Consider the following 21,098-nt stretch of genomic DNA (forward strand, 5'->3'; position numbering starts at 1 on the left):
GCACACATCTGAGTCATTATGGTGTGTGTTTATCACCTTGTTATTTAGCTCAGCACCTGGTGCTGCTCAGGCTGGAAGACACAGAGCTAGCAATTAAGATAACAGATTGCTGACCAGCCTGCTTGGCAGGTCAGATTGCAAATCAAAAGTTCTATGATTAACTTTAACTATTAAGATAAGGGTGTCTATCTTTTCTTGTTAAAAGTGGTCTCTGATGGAGGAACAGTGGATAGAAGCACTGGACCACAACTTGCAAAGTAATGTTGTAATTCAGCTGTCGTTTCAGACAATTGAAGATAGCAGGACTTGAAAATCTCAGTCCCTGGAGGTCATATTTAAGGCATATTTCACAGAAATTCAGAACAGCGTCTAAAGAAGCTGTCTGTATTTCATTCTCACTGACACTGTTAAATTCTCTTGAGCTTGGCCATCTCCTCTGCCAGTTAGTTAGGAAGTTTTACTGTCAACTTCAACTTCAATAGTAACAAGAGGAGCTTTCCTGGAAATGCCCCACTGTGGGGGGGAGTATTTCTCTACATGGCAAAAATCAACTACGTTAATTTGTCTAAAAACTTACAATAGAGAAGTTAGGTTTAAATTCAGAAGTATCTAACCCCATTGCAGTAGCATACAGAAGACTGCATGTAAAAGCATAGGGCCAGCTTATGTGCATGGTTCATTTAAACTGGTCTGGTAGTTTTATTTTTTTGTTATGAGGCAGCAGAAGTAGGAAACTCTAGGTTTGGCTATGTATTATCTCTAGCAGAATTGACAATAAAATTCCTTCTTAATTTGCCTCCATATTTGACCTTTTCTTATTTTTAAAACCAGAAGAACAACTATTTGGTATCAAAGCTGAAAAGAATATAAAGGTATCTGGTATAAAATTAAACACTGACAGTCAGTCCATTTCAGGACTTTTCAATTCACTGTTGAATCATCACTGATCTATACTCTCCTATTTATAGCAGAAGGCAAGTGAGAGAGACCACTGAAATACCACAGGTCAAGAGTTACACATTATTACAGAGCATCCTTGCCTAGAGGAAGATCAACTGTGCAAAAGGGTGGGCCACAGTAACTGTGAGTACTGTATATGCATGATGTATTATGAATACATTATCGTGGATACATGGTCTCATGGGAGACAATTCATCCTACCATCCACTCATACAAACCAGACCATAGGTACCTAAGAACTGGGAAATCAAAAAGAGTTTGGGATTAAGGGTTACATTTGAAAATACAGTGCTAAATTACTGACCTAAAAATGACCAAGTCAAAAGATTAAAGATACCCAGAGCTGCTCCCTCTTCTATTCACAGCAATTTGTGACAACCACAACATATATTCAATGTAGAAAATGCTATTTAAAGAAAAATTTCTATTAAATAATTATTTTCCTAGCTGTCCAACAGAGATAATAATGAAAATTCCTCCTTTTACATTTGTTTCTTTTTTAAGACACAAACATCTCGACTAACAGGTACTAAGTCTACAATTCATTAAATACCTTGCTAATTATATATTTATCATTATACACCACTAAAAAAAAGCTTTTCCTTTCTGAGCATTTTAATGTAGCATTTTTACTGCCACACAGTTGAAAGTGTAACGTCATATTTTCCTCTGGGCTTGATTGTTTGCTGTCAAACAGGGCAAACGAGATAGCTCTGCAGAGAGATCAAACTGAACAAAGGCATTTTTCTTTCCTCTTTGAGAGCCGATTTGTATTTATACTTTCAGCTTAAAGTGCACAGCCTGGAACTTTGCAATTCTGTCCTGAACTCATGTTCCTGAGGCTTCCAGGCTCCCATGTGAAGAGCTGGGAGACCCTCACCAGAGCTGGACCTTCCAGGAGTTCCCAGTTCTACAGTGGGCATGCTGACATCCTTGAGGCTCCCAGATCCATGGCAGTCCCCTAGAAATGCTGTCCCTAATCTCAGCAGCCTCAAGCTTTGAGTATCTGACAACTTTCATTACAGAAACCAGGTTGCGCCATTTCCCAGCTTACAGTTTCCTGGTTATTTCCTCAAGGACTCTGGGTATTTGCAGGTGAGACACCATTGCAATGTGCTGGGGATGGGAAAAGTGAATGGGGACATACAGTCACAGCCACAAATTAATTCTATCTTGCAGAAGTGTGTGCCACACCTGACTATGTCAACGGGATAGCCATGGTATCCCTCATGAAGCTGTGCTTGGTATTTTTCCTAATGGTACCTTATCTTTTGAAGCTGACAACCTGACATGTATATTTATTGAAAAATATATATCATCACACAACTGCCTCCTTCTCTACAGCATCCCAAAGTGCATCCTATGTTCCTAGAGCAAGATACAATCAGGAAAAAAAAAGAAGGAATTCATAGTAAGTTATATTGTATTGCTAAGATTATAGAACTGTGAAGGAGAAAAGATTTATTACTCCTTTCCATGAAAAGACAGATCTCATCAGAAAACACTGACAACAACAGCTCCATTAAAAAAAATCTGGTTTTGTTGGTGTTATTTCTTTGCACTATAGTAAGAGCTAGGTGCCAAACTCACAGAAAAGTACTAGATGCTGTACATATAAGTAAACAGTCCTAAGAGAATTCCATGCTTAACCTTAGAGGAGAGAAAATAGATAATATACAGTACAAAGACAAAAAGTAGCAGAGAAAGAATCAAAACTAACCAAGAGTGATGCTCAGTGTGTGTCACTGTTGTCACACGTGGCATTAAGCCACTGAGAAGTCACAGTTGATGCTACGCTAGTGAGTTACTAGAAACAGAGATAAAGTATTTGGTTGAAAAAGTAATTAAAATTTGAAATGAACTTCATTCATACAAAGACAAAAATCTTTGCTGCCTTTTCTCACTTCAGAAGTGAAACACTCCACATAAGCAGGCTTTGTAGTCCAGTATTACTTTTCGAGTTTAGCCAGTAATGAGAGACTGTTTGTTTCATGTTCCCATCTTGTGTGAGTCTACTAGATTTACTGCACTCATTCTAAATTAAAACATAGGATTTCTAAGTTGGTTTATTGAAGGTTATCATCACCAAAGGAATTAACCTCTCACCTCTGCGGTTCTTGTGTAGCTTGATGTTGCTTCACTTTGCAGTGGTTGCATAAAGCCAGGCAATCAGCAGACATACGTTTTTGTACTTTAAAAAACCAATGTGCTGTGCATACTGCAAAAGACATAAAGGGAGAATCCTATCTGACCTCTGTTGATGTGTTATTGTCCTTAGAAGGAATATGGACTATAATTTTTTCTCCATGATGAATTTGCCCTAAATTTGAGACTCTACCATTATGTCCAATATCCTACAGAATGACCATTACTGGCTATCCCACCTCTACTACTACTAGCAATGGGTACATCAATGTCACAGCAGCAAAAGAGAGATTTATGGTTCTTTTGCAAAGTGGGGAAAGAATAAAGGTTAAAAAGGCAAGTAAAGGAAAAGTAAGCCTGATTGGAAGCAAGCAAAAAAACCCAAAACAGGGATTAATTATGTACTCTGGACAGCTAATGAAGCTGTGGGACTGGTAGTATGAGTTTATTACCAGGGCAAAGTCAAGTTGCAGTAAACTTATCTACATAAAAGGTAATTGTTTCTGGGATTACAAATAAGCAAACATAATAGTGTAAAATGGTCTAAAAACCTGAATGGACCTATGGAGAATTTGGGTGATAGAGATATTATGAGCACTCTGGAGAAGAGGGAGTCATCTACTAGTGTGTAGTGAGAGTGTACAAAGACAATGACCAGTTTTAATTCTGCTAAGTCAATGCAGAGGTGAATTTGGCTTTTTCACAGTATTAGTTTAGCAATGTAATAACCACACAGACATTAAGCAAATACTCTGTGTGTTATATTTATAATATTTTTACAGATAAAACAAGTTTAATGAGGTAAGTAAAACTGTTTTCAATAATTGCCTAAAGCAACCTAATAGGGCTTACTGTTTAATAAATTACATTCCCTATACATTAAAAAATTGCCATTCAGTTTCACCTATATAGCAGAAATAACCATGTCCAAGACAGCTATCACAGGTGGAAGCAAATTCCACAGTTTTAGTTCAAGGTCATCCAATATAGCTGACTTCAAGTTTTGCTTTCCATCTGGAAAGCCAGCAGTATCAGGCACTGGCAGATTTCCCAAGGAGCATGTTTCATGATGCCAGTGAATGCTATTTTATAAGAACTCCATGCCTTTTCTATTCACAGGCATAAGCAGTAACTGTGGGTGATAAGATCTCACCTATACTATTAATATTTACTGGGTCAGAACATGCTAATACATTTTTAAATGCATGAACTTTGCACTACAAATGATTTTGAGGTTCAATTTTGATCTGTTCCTGTATCATACAGAGGTCTCAGGTTTTGCTGCCTGTCTCCTCTGTCAGCTAAACTGAGCTAACACATGCATTATCCATTTTTACAATCATGTCTTTCAGCACAGCAGATTTCCATGGCCCCCAGTGATATGAATCCTAAACTGCTTCTGAAGCCACACACAAATATCCATCGCAGTAACACATTAAATGTGCAACGAAGAGGATGCTGCCTGAGCAGCTCCCTCGGCTTTTGGGTCTGTTATCTCACCAGGAAAGAAAAAAAGGAAGCGGGACAGGAGAATTAGAAAGGGAGAGAGTTCTCCCTTGTGAACTGTGCATGTTCTGAAGTGGTATGTTTGCTTTCCTTAACAGCAAAGACAGATTGAAAATTTACAGTTTGACCTAAACCTCTTTTTATAGAGAACATTTTAAGAAATGAGCTGAGAGAAGCCTGAGAAGCGAATGAGGGGGAATGCTGGCTAGCTATAAACTGATGCTTTTCCGTACATATTGTCTCCTTCATATCAACACGTGCTGAGTCCTCAGCTTTTCTGAAAATAAACCCAGAAGAGCTGAAGATAGCATATGATGGCTTTAAGCTATATTTTCATTTCCTGGGCTGGCTGGAGATGGTCACAACAGCTCCTGGCATAATTTTATGAAATTTCACAGTATCAGTAGCATAGAAGGAGAAATGCTACAAACAGCCACAATTGCTACATAACCTTGACATATCCTGAGGAGGTCCATCCTGGGCACTAAGTGAGGCAGGGCCTTGAGACAAAAATAGGATTCGATAATGTAATTACAGAGCAAATCACAGTGCATGTGCTCTGCTGTGACTATGGTTGCCTGAGCTAAAATGTGATTGCACAATGTAAATTGTGGCATTACCTAATTGGTGAAGGCTTGATTTTATAATCTGAAAATTGGTTTAATGTAAGCTTTAGGTAATTCTTCACAGCAAGCAGGTATTCAGCTGGAAATAGTATGGACTTCCTGGATATGAAGAGGACAGCTCTCTTCAGCTGCTCTCCTTTTCTTTTTAAAGGAGTAAATAACAGCATGGAGCAAAGCAAAGAACAGGCTTACAAAGGCTAATATCTGACTTGCAATTTGCACCAAGGTTTGAGAAACATCATGACCTGTTAATTAATTGCTTCAGCTGATTTAACTTTCTGTAGTTCTTTGTATCGATAAAAAGAAAACCAATAATTATCAGAAAGCTGGCCTCCCTTAAAGTATACACTACAAGATGAACGATTTCACTGTGGTATATAGCATGTAATCTGTTAAATAGATAAAAGAATTCAGCTGCTTCCCTTTCTTTTCAAATAAAAAAATTTCAGGGGACAGGCTAAGAACATGCTGTCACACATCTAATTTTATTGAGCTTCACTCAGCAAAATTAAAAAGCTGTGTTTTGCAATAAAGAAGCCTCACAAATTTGAAAATCAGAGATGTCAACTAGAATTTCCTGTACTGTATGTTTTTGCTTTGCTTTGGAGTGCCACAAAGTTACACTGTTTAAATGTATCTTTGTCTTTAAGTGGTTTAGTTTTTAATTACTGAAATGAGGTCTCACATTATGTTTAGTACACCAGTAAGGAATTTCCACTTCTATCTGCAAGGCAGAGGCAAAAGAACATACAAAGGACTACAAAGCAGAACAAAAGAGAGAAAAACCACATGTATTGAAACTGTACAGACATTTGTGGTCTTCACTTAAAAATTGTTGGTGTTTCATTTTTAAACAGGGTAAATCCTGTTTCCACTGTTCTCACTGAATGTTCACTTTTTCTGTATTTTGGGGAAGTTTTTCTTTAACACAGTGATAGGCAGACTACAGAAATACCTATATTTGTCTAAGAGCAAACACAGGTATTCCCCTTCAACAGTAAATTATTGGTCTGTCACTAAAAACCAGTATGTATTGCTCTGTGGACAGTACATGATTTGTGGGCCTGGTATAGAGATGTGGACAAACTGCAACACCTTCTTAAGGATACCTTCTGAATTTTAAGATAATTTTGATGGATATTAGTACATACCTGACTTGTCCACCAGTCAGGAATGATGCAATTTCTGGAAGCTGTCATTAGGTGTCTGCCAGACAGTTTAATTTTCAGAACTGTGCCCTGTAAACTGCACTGAGTTCAGGTTTGGACCAGGGCACATGGCCTTCTTGGGTGCTGTACTTGGGGTGATCTGAGCAGTGAGTGCTTTTATTGAAGGACAGATGGAGGACACATGCATTTAACAGCCCTGCATCCAAATATCCCCCAGTTTTCATGAAGGCCTCCTGGGACAGACTCACCAGTGCTCCGTTGCCTCCCACCAGAGCCAGGGACATTGGATGTGGTCGCTAGAAAAACATAGTTTTTTGAGGGCCTTAGCTGGCAGCCCACAGCCCTCTATGCCACACAGCCCAGCAGACAATAAGGGGAGCATACAGTTTGTGAGGAAGGAAAAAAAATTCCTGTTGCAAGAGGAAGGTGGGTGTCAGGGGAAGGGTCGCTGCAGTGGCTCCCACAGACAGGACAGCCATTTTGTATTGTGTGGTTGAGCTGCCACAGAATGGTGGCCATTTTGTCTCATGCAGCTGCAGAGCTCGTTTCACCTGTGAGGGCAAGCAGTTAGTACTGCCTTGCATGGGTCTGCAGTGGAAGGGCCCCTATGAAGAATTCCTTCTAAACTTCAAAAATAAAGTGTGCCCCTTATTAAAGGAATTTTTGCTGCCCTTTCCCTTCTTTAACCAGAATCATAAACCTGCAGGCAGGTGAGGTCTCTTATCTGGTGACTGACTTCAGTATCACGTGAGTTACTGTTGCTGACTGGGTGTCCAAATCTCTTTCTAAAGGTGGAAAATTTCTTTCTGAGGAGATTAACTTTTCTGTTGATGGCTCAGAGCGAAGATCGTGAGTAATTTTAATATCCAGTACAGCACAAAGCAACTTGCTTATTCACAGTGTGACTGTTGCAAAGAGGTTGGGGAAAATTCATAAACTAAAAAAACAAGCTTTGATGTTTTAACTCAATACTTAATCACAGAAATGTATGTGAAATTTGTTCAAATATAATTCAAATTTTCCTCACTTTAATTTTGAAAACTGAAAATCTGCGTCTGTTGAATTAATAGTATGTTTGATAGACATAGGCTAACAGATGAGACACAGAGCCTGCTTGGATATGTATGAGGAAAAAAAAACCATATAGTTTTGTATGGTTTTTGAACACTACTCTGTACCACTTTTTAAGTCTAATACTATTAAATCCTTTTATTTTTGAATTTAATCCCACTGCCTGATTCTCAAATACTTTAGGACTTGCTTTGAAATAATAATGATGAGTAAGTATCTGGCTTTTATTCTTCACCATCCCACTCTTTCTTTCACCCCTACAGGGTGACTCTTCTAAAGCTTTTAGTGATGATGAACTGTTCAGTAAAGATTTTATATAGATACTGAAGTGTTACCAACTGTGAGTACTGTAATGTAACATATGTGTAGTGACGTAGGAACAACATCTTTCATTTTATCCCTTTTGTTGTCCTACAGACTTCATTAGTCATTGGTGTTACTTTGTTCAGTGGGGAGAAGGAATGTGGACCTCATAGTATTACTGTGGTAAAAATAAGGCCTCAATGCCTTAACTTTCAAAGCAAGGAAAGCTGTCTGTATGTTTTGCTAAAGACTCCCTCATGTAGAGTTCATGTCACTTGAAGAGAGATACATGCTATGTAGATCACGGCTGAGGAACTGCCTGAAAGAATATTACATTATTGATGATCTCACATATCAGCAGGAAAAGTTTTTACTGGTTTACGCACAGAATTGTGAAAAATGCAAACCAACTCCAGGTCCTTTGAGCATCCAGACCTTGCTAGGACTTTTTGGTGGTTTTTGGGGTTTTTTTTCAGTTTTTTGTACTGGCCGATATGCTAACCTGGAGCGGTTCTCTGCCAAATGCCCTTATTTTATGGCTACTGCATTTGTTTGGGAAAATGTTGACATAACAGTTAAAGACAACACGTGTTGTTGCGGAGCTGTTTCAAACATCAGTAATGGTGAGTTTTATTATTATCCCATCTTGATCTTCTTTGTGTGTCTTCTTCAAGGAAAACAGTAATTTCAATTAGCAGTCTTAGAGCAAATTCCTTCCATGGATTAAACCTGAATCGCTCTGACAGGGGAAGAGCTTGCTCTGATTTCCATCAGCAACAGGTCTAGCTTGTAGTGGTTTGTTTTCTTATTCTTGAGTGTGAATATTGTTAAAATACAGTGTCTGTGCTGTGACAAGTTATGGTAGTTGCTGGTGTGTGTCAGTAAAGCTGACAGGCTGTATGCCTCTAACGGGAGGGAGTCATGGCCACCATTAGGGCTGGTGATACACTCAGAGCACAAGCCCTCTAGCTTATTTCCTTTTTTTTTTTTTTTTTTTTTTTTTTTTTTTAAAGCACAGCTACAATGTACTTTGTCCTAGCTTTAGGATCTGGCTACATGTGAATAAAAAAATCAATCATACAGAGAGATAGTGAGAAGAATGAATCATTACTTTTGAAAACATCGCTAGAGATGTAAGCTGTGGCTGGATGTGTAAGTGATATGGAATTATTTCATTGTGTTCATGCTTTTACAAGAACTAAAAAAAGCCCAATTTAACTCAAGAGAATTTCTACTCTGTTGCTAACAGCATGAGGGGAAAAAAAAAGAGAATACAAACATACCACACATTTTCTCCATTACTATAGGTATGTTTTATCCTTTTGTTATAATTGAACGAAAAGCTAAAGCAGGTACAAGAACTAAAGAGATCTGGTTCTCAGTAAAGCTGGTCTTGAACTCAGTGGTCTGAGTGTAGGTGTAGTACTACTAGTTAGCAGCCACATGTTCAAAGTCAAGTCTGCCTTAAACCTGTCTGAGGCAGCTCAGTTTCATGCAGTTGGTTGTATAGGTCATTCACAGGGGAATCCAGTCCTGTCAGAAGAAAACAATTACTAAAATTCATGACCTACATATAGACTTCTGGTCTTGGGACACTGGCAATTCATTACTTCAGGAAACAACTGAAAAAAATTAAATATGGCCACATATAAAGTCTTCCACAATATATCTATGAATTAGAGTTTATGTAATTTGTTTAGTTAAACAGATACAAAACTTGGACCACTGAGGTAACAGTGAGTTGTGCTGTTAATCTCAGCAAGAGGTCATTAAAAGACATCTGTCTTGCATTGAAGACAAATGCAACCGAGCCCCTCTGTCAGTGTAAACTATCCAGAATGAAAGGCAGTAAAGAACAGGTGCTGCTATATTACTTGGGCATCACTAGCAACATGCTTCTCACTTGTCAGGAATAAGATGTAAAAACATTTTTAAAAATGAGATGAAGTCAAATAGACAATTTCTTGGACTCCTAAAAGCTATTAAGGGAAGCATGTTCTAATTCTGGAGGCCTTTGTGAGTGAGAGAGGCTGCTTTTTCTTTCACACTTGATGAGCCAGTTATGAAGAACTTGCCTGTTGTAAATGGGCTTAGAAAGATGGGAAGCCTACACAGGGCTTGAAAAATCATGATCAGTGCAGTTTTGGTTTGCAAGTAGAGTCCCAGTGCAGAGACAGATGCTATCTCACCATTTCATTCAGTGGTGTTAACAAACTGAATTTAACTGCCTCAGGGATTAATGAGCAGTGTCAGGATATTCCGCCACAGAGAAGGGAGCAGTTGGGCTAGAAAGCTGTGTGAATATCCCTGGAAAAGTGGTCATCTTGGCGTACTGCTGCAGAAGGAATGAGGGGGTCTGTGGCAGTGGCACAGACCTCAGTCCCTCTTGCTGAAGACAGTGGCAGCAGCAACAAGCTTGGCTTTCCATGACTTAGAAAAGACAAAAAAGTGGGGCCATCTCTGGCAGTTGCTGCCTCTGTAACCTGCCTGCTTTGCTAATACCTAGGGCCAAACCTAGTGAAGACTTTGCTGCCTAGAAGAGCTTTCTTCACTCAGCCAGTGAATGGCTGGGGAGTGCTCTTGGGTAGCACTAGGCAGAGCGTGTTTGGACGATATCTAATGCAGGAAGAGTACTGTTGCACAGTATGAATGTCAGTTATATTCCCTTTTCAATAAGCAAGTGCCTCTGTGTTAAATTCCTTACTTAAACACCTGCTAGGCAACACAGAGTAAAGAGTGTGATGAGTGTGAGCATGGGGGAAATGAAAAGAACAGACTGGATACAAGAACAAACAAGTGAAGTTTGTTCTTCACTTTGCAAGTGAAGAACATGCAAAACAATGACAAGCAGATGTCCGCCATGGCTCTCATTCACTGGGACAGTTTATTTCAGTGCTTTGTTTGATATAGAAAATGTCAAGAGAAGTGCAGGGCTCAATGATGAGGCTTCTTCCGGATTAAGTTTATGTACAAGCCAATAACCAAGTAGTTATTTGACTACCAGGAGCAGGTGTGACAAAACCTTTCCTGTTTACTTTATTTGTACCACTACAGCATTATTAAAGGTCAGTCACTATTACCAGTCCTTATTTCCAAAGGTGGCTAAGCAGTGATTCTGGGCTGAAGTTGTCATGGTTTAACCCCAACCAGCAACCAAGCACCACACAGCCGCTCACTCACCCTTCCCCCCGCCCAGTGGGATGGGGGAGAGAATTGGAAGCCACAAAAGTAAGAAAACTTGTGGATTAAGATAAGAACAGTTTAATAATTTAATAATACTAATACTAATAAATTGTAGTGAAAAGGAAAACAACAAAAGAGAGAGGAATAAAACCCAAGAAAAACAAGTGATACAACGACTCACCACCCACCAACTGACTGATGCCCAGCCAGTCCTCGAGCAGTGATTGCTGCCTCCCGGCCAACTCCCCCCCAGTTTATAGGCTGAGCATGATGTCATATGGTATGGAATAGCCCTTTGGCCAGTTGGGGTCAGCTGTCCCAGCTATGCTCTCTCCCAGCTTCTTGTGCACCTGGCAGAGCAGGGGAAGCTGAAAAGTCCTTGATTTAGTATAAGCACTGCTTAGCAACAACTAAAACATCAGTGTGTTATCAACATTATTCTCATACTAAATCCAAAACACAGCACTATAGCAGCTACTGGGAAGAAAATTAACTCTATCCTGGCTGAAACCAGGACAGACGTCTTCTGGGATAATACTCAAAGACAGATGTCTGTGCTGTTTGAGGATGAGGCTTTCAACTTCTGGCAGTGCAAGTCAGGGCACTGAAATTAACCTCCAGGTGTAAGGGTTAAAGTACCAGTCCTATCTTTGTACTTTCAAGGGCAAAGAGAGCTAGTGAGTTTTTTCAGGCTACTGTAGCTTCACTAATGCCAAGGGTCTGGGTTCAGCAGGTTTTAGATCTACTGAGGTTCTTGGCCTGTCAGCAAAGGTGTTAGTTTCTGACCTCAGGTACTCACAGACAGATGGGACTTCAAAATAATATACGCCTTATTAATAAGTCCTGGTCTTCTAAATTCAGTGATTTAGGAATATAAACCCTATTGACTTCATCACCAGAACTGGATTAATATTCATTAACCTTCAGTGAGGCTCCTATGCCTGACCCTTTTGGCAGTTCTGAAAATCTCTCTTGGAGTATTGCTATTTAATTTGATACATCAAAATGTGTTTTGTGTTCATAACTTAATGGCTTCCATTTAACAAATGTCAAGTCTTGCCTGTTTTAGTGCAGAACAGAGTGTGCTCTCTTGTGACATGAACTGTCTAAGACCACTAATGAAGTGAGGAATAAAGCCTGAATTAGGTTAGACTGTGAAAGCTCCAAATCCCCTACCTGTTGATATTTTCTTCAGACAAATATCCTTCCCACAAAGGACTGAAGTCAAGTATAAAAATATGCTCCGTAGACAGGTACTTTAATAAAGTTTCCTTTTGTAAGTAATAGATCCCTTTTATGTCTTCTGCAAATCATGCTGAATTAAAAAAGGTGCTGAATAAAAAAGGTAATTTCCTTTGCAACTACAAAAATCGTTTCCCAATGGCATTTTGCAAACATTCACCTAACTGGGATGCTCTTTATCTTTCTTCCTTTTAAAATGTCAAGCAGATAAAAGTCTTCTAAATAGCATTCTTTCCTATTTTGATTAATTTTGCATAGTGTTTTCCCAGAAGTACTGATACTTACATAAACCTGAGTTCTGATTCTCTTCTGACTAAGACTTCCCGAAGTCTCTGGATCTTTGCCATCTCAAGCTCAATTTCCTCAGGCATCATTGTTGTTTCAGCCATTGAAATGATGTCAAGTTGATCTGTGTGTGAAAGCAGAGAAAATGAATTAAGCTAGTCAAACTGCCTTAATGGGGTTTTTTAGGAATGTAAATTTAATCACAGAGCTATCCGACTATGGGGTAATTAATGCAAGTAGTAAAGAATATTCTAGCGGAATACTACGTTGACTGGTTTCTCTATTGTTTTGCTTATTACTTTCAACGTAACCATTTTGAAGTGAAAGAATCCCTAAGCCAAAGGGATATTCATTTTGTTAGTCAGTACCTATCATACCTCTAAGGAATCCCAACCCAGTACACAACTATAGCTACTGTTCCTTAATTGATATCACTACAAACTTTGAAAGAACAGCTATAGACTGCTACAAAACTCACTCAAAGCAATTACTTGCAACTCTGAAGAGTCCTATCTTGGTGCAAGTGCAGGCAATGTAAACTGATGAAGGTTTCCCATCTGTAATTCTTATAACCCTTTATGCCATTCCACCATCTCAGCTTGACTAACAGCTAGACCCAGACCCACTAGAGAGGAGCCAAGGATGTGATTAGAAATGATGTAGGGCCTAATCCTTCGAGGGGCTGAGTGTTTCTCACTAGGGCATTGAAACCAGTTGAAGAGACAAACTGCACTTTGTAGTAATTATTTGGCAACTGGTAAGGCCAGGGTCCTTCTATGATTATTTCTCTATAATTGATGTATTACTGCTTCTAATCCAGAGAGAAACAGGGCTATGAACTGTGTTCACTGAAGGCAGAAGGAACCAATTTATAGACGATGGATTTGGGAAGGAGCAACTTGGCCTCTGGAAAACCTTATTCCAAGGGTTCACCATACTTGGCCTTCATTTTGAACAAGAATTTAAGAGACTAAAAAGTAGAGTGCCTGCATGTTTTGGTACCCAAATGGAGACATATTCCTGAAAGCAGGCCTGTTTCAGCTGTATTGGTTTAAAAAAGGAAAATGGAGAGGTCAAAATGTACTCAGCATGATTATGCAGAAAACAGGAGACAAAAAGCATCAGAAAAAAACCTGTTCAATTAATTAAGAGGAGACAAATTCTGAAGTCCCTCATGACAGATGAAGCACAAACAGCTGAGAATAATTCCTGACAGAAACCTGGAGTAAGAATGAAACTACAAAATCTCAACAAACGCAGCCTCTGAATGAGCTTAGTTCACAAAGACTTCTTCTCCCAAAATGGAAGCAAAGTAAAGAAATTCTATAGGATACAGATAAAGAAAATATATTTTCTATATATATTTATATAGAAAATACATATATTTTTTAAAGTTATCCTGCTAGTATTGTCTGCAAGTTTTGCCTTCATTTCACAATGAAGAAAGTTGGCAAATAAATATTAAAAAGGACTATTTTTTTTGTCCTGGTTTCTGCTGGGATAAGAGTTAATTTTCTTCCTAGTAGCTGGTATAGTGCTGTGTTTTGGATTTAGTATGAGAATAATGTTGATTGATAACACACTGATGTTTTAGTTGTTGCTAAGCAGTGCTTACACTAGTCAAGGACTTTTCAGCTTCCCCTACTCTGCCAGGCACACAAGAAGCTGGGAGGGGGCACAGCCAGGACAGCTGACTCCAACTGGCCAAAGGGCTATTCCATACCATATAGCCTCATGCTCAGTATACAAACTGGGGGGAGTTGGCCAGAGGGGCAGCAACCGCTGCTCAGGGACAGGCTGGGCATCGGTCAGTGGGTGGTGAGCAACTGCATTGTGCATCTTGTTTTGTACAATCTATTATTATTATTATTATTATCTCTTCCTCTGCTGTCCTATTAAACTGTCTTTATCTCAACCCATGGGTTTTACTTTTTTTCCCTATTCTCTCCCCCACCCCACTGTGGGGAGGGGTGAGCGAGCAGCTGTGTGGTGCTTAGTTGCCGACTGGGGTTAAACCACAACATTTTTCAAGATAACAGAAGCTTGAGAAAAAAAGTGACACAGATTTTGAAATGTGTCTCATGAGAGAACAACCACTTCTCAGTAGTTGTTTTTAAAACTCGAATTGCAAAACTGGTTGGTAAAGTAAGGCTATCTTGTGTGTCTGAACACACAGCTGCTGCCTGTAGAAGATGGATTTTCCTATTGGAAATCACTGTGTTTGTTGGGGTATATTTAGTTGAGGTCTAGCCTTTATGTCCTAAGAAGTGTTCCAGCTCTGTCATCAATGGCTAGCTTCACAGTGTAAAGCACATGAGTCTCTTGAAATCCCAGCCACTAACTTAGATGTTGAAATAGAACCTAAAAACCTTGGAAATTCTAGATCTGTTTGAGGAAGGTTGAACACCATTGAAAATGCCTTAGGGACTGTATCCAGCCCCACCCTTTCCCTCCCCTCACACCCTTATCTGGGTGTGCGGGAATGAGGAACCATAGCAAAGTCTTGAACTTAGTAGCAGAGTACCTAACATGCTGTGCTACCACCAACAGATGAGCAGAATTATAATTCATAAAACAATTATAAAATATATAATTGTTTATAATTCTGATAAACATCTGTAATTCACTAGATGTTTATCAGACACCAGTCGAAAGAAACTAGAACAAAGATTGTGTAAGTATAGTTTTGCCTCTTGTTGCTTTTTGGGGTTGTGGAGTTATTTTAACTGCTTGCAGCATAATTGGCTTTGATGCAAATTTATTTTCCAAAAATATTAAGCAGGAGATAGGAAGTTTTTCTGATGCTACTGTGAATTAAAGCCAATAATACTGGTAATTAGAAAGAAAAGCCACAAATATATTACACATACACACGTTATTTTAAGATTAGTTCTCAAGAGTTCAGAAAACAGAAAAAAAAACCCCAAACCTGTCTTATTTCCACTCTGCAACTCTAGCTGTAAATGCCCCACTGTTACCCCTTGGATCAGATCAGCTATCATACTGTGATTTCAGTAATTCAGGAGGGGAATCATGAACAAGCCTTATGCCCCGAGTATGTGCTTAAAGCCAACACAAGAATTAGTGTGACAAGCAGCAGTCTAGTCTGACCTCTTGCAGAACAGTCACAGATTCTCCTTCACATCCCACTCAACGTGTGGTTGAACCAGAGAAAATATTTTTGAAAGCTATCCAAAATTATGCAATGTTTTCAAAAGAATCAAAAATGTAAGCAAGGCACCACAAGTTTGAAAGTGGAGGGAAATAAATATAGAAACCATAAGATATTAGTTTGCAGCTTGTCTGAAAACTTAAGAGATGTAGCTAGAATAATACAGAGATGTAAGGAGTGGTTAAGTTTATCTTCATAGCAGTACATGTGCTGTGAACATACTGTAAGGTGATTAACTCCCATGGAGACCTCAAACTGGAAGGAGGATTGGCAAGAGCTGGATTAAGGGGACTTTGAGAGGAAAAAACAGACCGGGCAGTTGAAATGGGAAGAAATTTGAAGGTGAGGATATAGAGAATTGAGTATGGAGGCACTGTGGTGCTGGAAGAGATTAAGAGCCAATTCCAGAGGGGTAGGCATGGTCTTCCAAGGAGAAGGAACTGAAGTCTATCCATACTTTATGCATGTTCACCTGTGCACTATTAAGGAACGATACCATTTTTGTATCGAATCTCCAGATTTTCTAAACCTCCCTTCCTAACAGGTAAAGACTAAGTGAGCTCCTTTGACAGCTGCCAATTCCCTTTATATAGGTGAGGCCATATGTCTCATTAACCCAGCACAGCTACAGTATACCACCCACTTTGGCCCCCTCTGAAGAGTATGCATTTTTAAGGCAGGCTTTGAGGGAAAAGGCACAATTAGAACACTGTATTTCCCAGAAATCCTGAAATAGTAGAGCACAGGTGTGAGGACACTCTGGAAATATAAACTTCTGAAGAGGCCACAGGTCAGGATTCACACCTCACACCTTCACCATTGCGATCCTCACAAATCACCAACCTGTTTGTGTCTGAATTTCTCTTCTAATATTGTGGATAACAGTTTGGCTTACCTGGCAGCAGCTATGCTAAAGGATAATTAATTATTTTTCATAAAATGGTTTGAGCTCCTGGGATGTAAACCACTTGGGAAAGAATATGTTAACGTTATTAAGCCTTTGAGTAAAGCTCTAGCTCTGTCCCAGTGATGAATGACACCTTTAGTGCTTTGAGACGTGATTCTGAACAGCTTCACACAGAAGTCTCTTACCTTTTCATAAAAGAAAGAAGAAATGTTTCATTTTATTTAAAGCAGGCATGCATTAGTCAACTATTTTTTAGCATATATTGTTATTACACTCTGTGTCTGGTAATGAGCCAAAATTCATAAAGCAAAAGTGGAGACAACACTGCAATTAGTCACAGCCAGTGACAGGATTAAACTATTTTGTCTGCTCTGCAATCTCCAGGATAATTTTCAGTGACAAAGAAACAAGTAAAATATTATTACTGTATGCATAAAAAGATATTAGCATGAAAATAATTACTATATAGAAATAAAATTATCAAGCTATTACATATAATGAGAGGAGCTGAAGAGGTAAACTTGAAGCTATTTATGCATATTTTTGCTTCAATTTAAATGCAGACTGGTATAGTTAAACTGGGATCATTAACTTAATGATCACATTTCATCCTCAGTGTGCTAGCCAGAAATGGAACATTTGCCACCTGTGATGAAAAGCAACAAAAAAATAAAATGCCTATTAAGTCAATAAGTGCAAAGGAAAGTTTAAAAGAAGCCTGAAGTGATACAATGAGAAATAGGAGAATGCATTACACCTGGTGTCAATAGTTTAAGACAAATTGGTAAGGAATGCTATAAGGAAAAAGTAATTATCAGCAAAAATCCTGCTGCCGTAACTTGATGCAAGCATATTGTTCACTGAGAAGCTCATTGTGCTCTACAACCATTAGCTGGTTTAATTCTCATTTGGGGGTTTTGTTATAATCATCTTTGTAAAAGACAGAGGCATGGAGAAGGTGAGGTGTATCAGTAACACAAAGAGTCCCAAACCTATGCTGTAGGAACCCAAAACTATGTCACTGTTATTCTGGTGGTATCCACATACTGAACAGCAATCAGATCTCTATTCCATGAACACCTAAAGCAGTACGCAGGCAATTTGCAGTCTAGAGGCAGTAAGAGCTGAGTGATGAGTTGCTTATGGATACATAGCAAGCATGTAGCAGAGCCAATACAAGGTCTGCTGGATCACCATGTCTCTTCAGGACATTGTTTATCCTTTTTCTTGCTTGTGAATCTGTTGCTGTTGGAAACTATCAGTCACTCAGTCTTGAAGAGTCATCTCAGTCATTTAGCAACAAAAGAGCTCCAGCACAGGTAAGGGTAATGGCCCAGCTACTCTGCCACTTTTTTTTCATCTTTGACATGGATGAACCATCTTAAATGAGACTCTGTGTTTGTTCAATCCATGACTGCTGAGAGCTCTTTAAAGGACTGCAGTACAAATCAGCTGCATGGCTTCTCTAATGTGGACACCACCCAGCAACAAACCTGGCTGCTCAGCCCACTCAATTACAGTGCTTCAGTTGAAAATTATTTTAAGTCATTGTTGTCCTGGATTGGATTTAAACTGAGCAATTCGAGGCCTATTTCCACTCCCTTAAGTTCTCCAATAATAAGAGAATCCTTGTTAAAATACTGCTAATGGATAAATTTTGTTGCAAATCTGGGTCAGCACTTTTGGGGCTTTCTCAAGAATTCCATGAAATTCTCAAATTAATCTTTTTTCACTGAAGTATATGAAATGCTAATAGAGCATGGTACAGCAAGTGCACTCTTAATGCTGTTTCAGGTATCAAAATCAAGACTTTCACGACCACTATTAGTTGATGAACCAAAGCAGAAGTAAGCAGGAGGCACAGGTTAGAGACGGATGAAGAGAGAACCAGATGGTACAACTTAAAAACAGCACACTTGGTGGAAACTGAAATAGTTGCATAATGCAGAAAAATAAATTGTTATACTACAAAATATTCCAGACAAAAATGTTCATGTGAAAAGAATCAGATGATTCCTGTAGTTTGTCACTAGCTTGTCACCTGGAGGCACAAATGACTAGTCTTGTAACCAGGCCTTTTACTATACCTTTTACTGTTGCCTCAAATATATTCAGAGGTCCAGAGGTTTTTTTTCCTCTTTGATTTAACCCATCTGGAGCAGGATGCAGTGGCCAATAACTAACCTGTGCAGAAAAAAAATACATCTAATTGCTTATTCCTAATCTAGCCTGCTGCAGCATTCTATTACTGTGAATCCTAACAATTATTAAATTTGGCGTGTGTGTGGAATGGTATTTATTCAATGTTTTATGCTGGAATTACCATATAAATGTAGCTAATAGCTAAACACAATACAAACAGCTGCAATATATTTTGTTCCTGGCTTCCCTAACAGGCAGGCAACATTGTGCAATTTAAAATGGGTAGACTGGGGGAAAGGGGGAAGGTGGCGTAGGATAGTACCAGTGTGGAAGTGACCTGACTGTCATGGTGCTGAGCGCATCCCACCACTCCTGCTGGTTTGACTGCCTGGACTCAGGGTTGGTTTGGACGTGGTGCAAGTGTCTGGCTTTGAGAAGCTAGGATCTCAGGGAACATCACAGTCACCAAATATCCCTGCTTCTGAACGGTCATTTGGGGAAGAAGAAAAAGAAGATGGGGGATTTTTCTGATTCATGGGGAACTGTGGTGCATCTATGCTTCCAGTAAACCTGAAATACAAAGTACTGGCCACCTCAGCTCTGTACTGTGCTGCGTAAAGATCATTTATGGTCTGAAATAAACTGCAAGACTAGAGCAATCCCTTCCCATCTGCGGTCCATTCAGCAGCTTCTCAGTCAAGAGATCAGAATTTCATGTCATGTAGAGAGAATTTCATGTCTGGTACAACCTGTAGAGAAGCATGACATCTCTCTGAGATGATCAAAATGAATTATCATGCATTTAAACTTGCCATTTGTGGGAGGAAATCTTGCTTTCATAGTAATGGTTAGAATCCCTGGGAAAAGCACTGTTGCAGCATCAGCTGCAGTGAAAGTATTTTTATTTTGCAACTGGAGAGAATAAAAAATAATTTCTACCACCCCTTAGGATGATAGCTGCTTTTGCTCAGATTGCTTATGGAAATAGATTAATTTTTTTGTAATCAAAATGAAAATCTTCTGATTGTAGGACATATTAACAGCATTAGTAAAGACTAGGAAGGGCATGAGCAACCTAAAAAGACATATTTATTATATAGCAAATACACCAATTTTTGAAGATTTTGTTTCAAATTTTGCTGAATTAATTTGTTAAATTAGTTTGCTGAATTAATTTGTTGAATTACTCAACCTTTGGAAGAAGTCATATATGGATACTATGATTATTTCTTTTGCTCTATTCATCTGCCTATTCTCATTCGGTATTTGACCACCTCTCAGTCTTGTTTAGGATTCAGCACTGAATATCAAAGATAATCTGTTTCTGTAATATATGAAATTACTCCTTCCTGTTTTCTAATAATAGGCTACCATGACTTATAATGAGTATGTGCAGTTTTATGCATAGCTTGAATCTGTTATAACTTATATGTATTTTCTGCCATCTTTGAATAGTCTGATCAGCATTCACTAAGCACATGTAAATAACTTCAAAATTATAAACAAAACAAAACTTGGGAGTTTTCTTTTATGCAGAAATCTTAGCAGTAAGCCCTACACCATATAGACTCTGTAGGGGAAAAAGCAGCCCAGTTGAGGGACAGGAAAGTGTGAATTTTTCTTGTGGAGATGATTAGCTCCGCAGGACCCTTCTCCTAATCCGAGGCTCACTGAAGTCAACAGGAGTCTTTCGCTTCAGCCTATTTTTTTTCCTTTTTTTTTTTTTTGCATGTGTCATATATAACTTGCCCTTCCAGGCATGCAGCTATTTTTGCCTTTGAAGGAGAAGAACAAGTTTGAAAAAGTCTTGGAAGTTTAGACTGGGCTTTTCAGAAATCCATAGAAATCTGTTGGTATTCTCTAAAACTGACTAACAACCTGATGAATTTTGTAGAGCTAGGCTGTAATACACTAGCCTTTGGTCAATGCGGAGGGAAAAGAATGCCAGAAAAAAGCAAAATAGTAAGACAGAACTGACATTCATAATTTTGTTGAATTCAACAGAATTTGAATGAGTCTTTGAACTACCACATGGTAACAAAAAACCCCTATTGCTAAAAACCACCAGAGATCATTCTGTTTGCCGTATTATTTCCTTCCAAGGTATATTAAATCATCTGATGTGACTGGAGATTGCTCTGTTCAAACAGTCAGCTGTGGTCTGAGTGCAATAGCACAATTATAATATTGGGATTTATTTTGTCCAGGTCATGAATACGTATTTTTTTTTAATTATCACAGTTAGATTTACAGTCTAGACATATTACAACCTGAGTTTCCACTTCAAAAGTGTTTCACTCACACTCTACCATATGACACCATTTTAAAATTAGGTAAGCAGAAAATATAAAAAGCACTGTGTGCAATTGCCCACTGCACTTCCAGAA

General features: G+C 38.8%; 2 protein-coding genes across 2 annotated transcripts in view; one reads left to right on the top strand and one right to left on the bottom strand.

Annotated features, from left to right (window-relative positions):
* Positions 1 to 1,078, top strand: part of MARF1 (meiosis regulator and mRNA stability factor 1) — a 52,759-nt gene extending 51,681 nt beyond the window's left edge. The window contains exon 28 of the mRNA XM_072877662.1: positions 969 to 1,078. Coding sequence (XP_072733763.1) covers positions 969 to 995 — 27 coding nt within the window. The 3' untranslated portion in view covers positions 996 to 1,078. The remainder of the gene's footprint in view (positions 1 to 968) is intronic.
* BMERB1 (bMERB domain containing 1) overlaps positions 1 to 21,098 on the bottom strand; it is a 54,915-nt gene that overhangs the window by 15,248 nt on the left and 18,569 nt on the right. The window contains exon 2 of the mRNA XM_072877681.1: positions 12,491 to 12,614. Coding sequence (XP_072733782.1) covers positions 12,491 to 12,614 — 124 coding nt within the window. The remainder of the gene's footprint in view (positions 1 to 12,490; positions 12,615 to 21,098) is intronic.

The sequence above is a fragment of the Ciconia boyciana genome, chromosome 13 (assembly GCF_034638445.1).
Source record: "Ciconia boyciana chromosome 13, ASM3463844v1, whole genome shotgun sequence".
Classification (NCBI taxonomy): Eukaryota; Metazoa; Chordata; class Aves; order Ciconiiformes; family Ciconiidae; genus Ciconia; species Ciconia boyciana.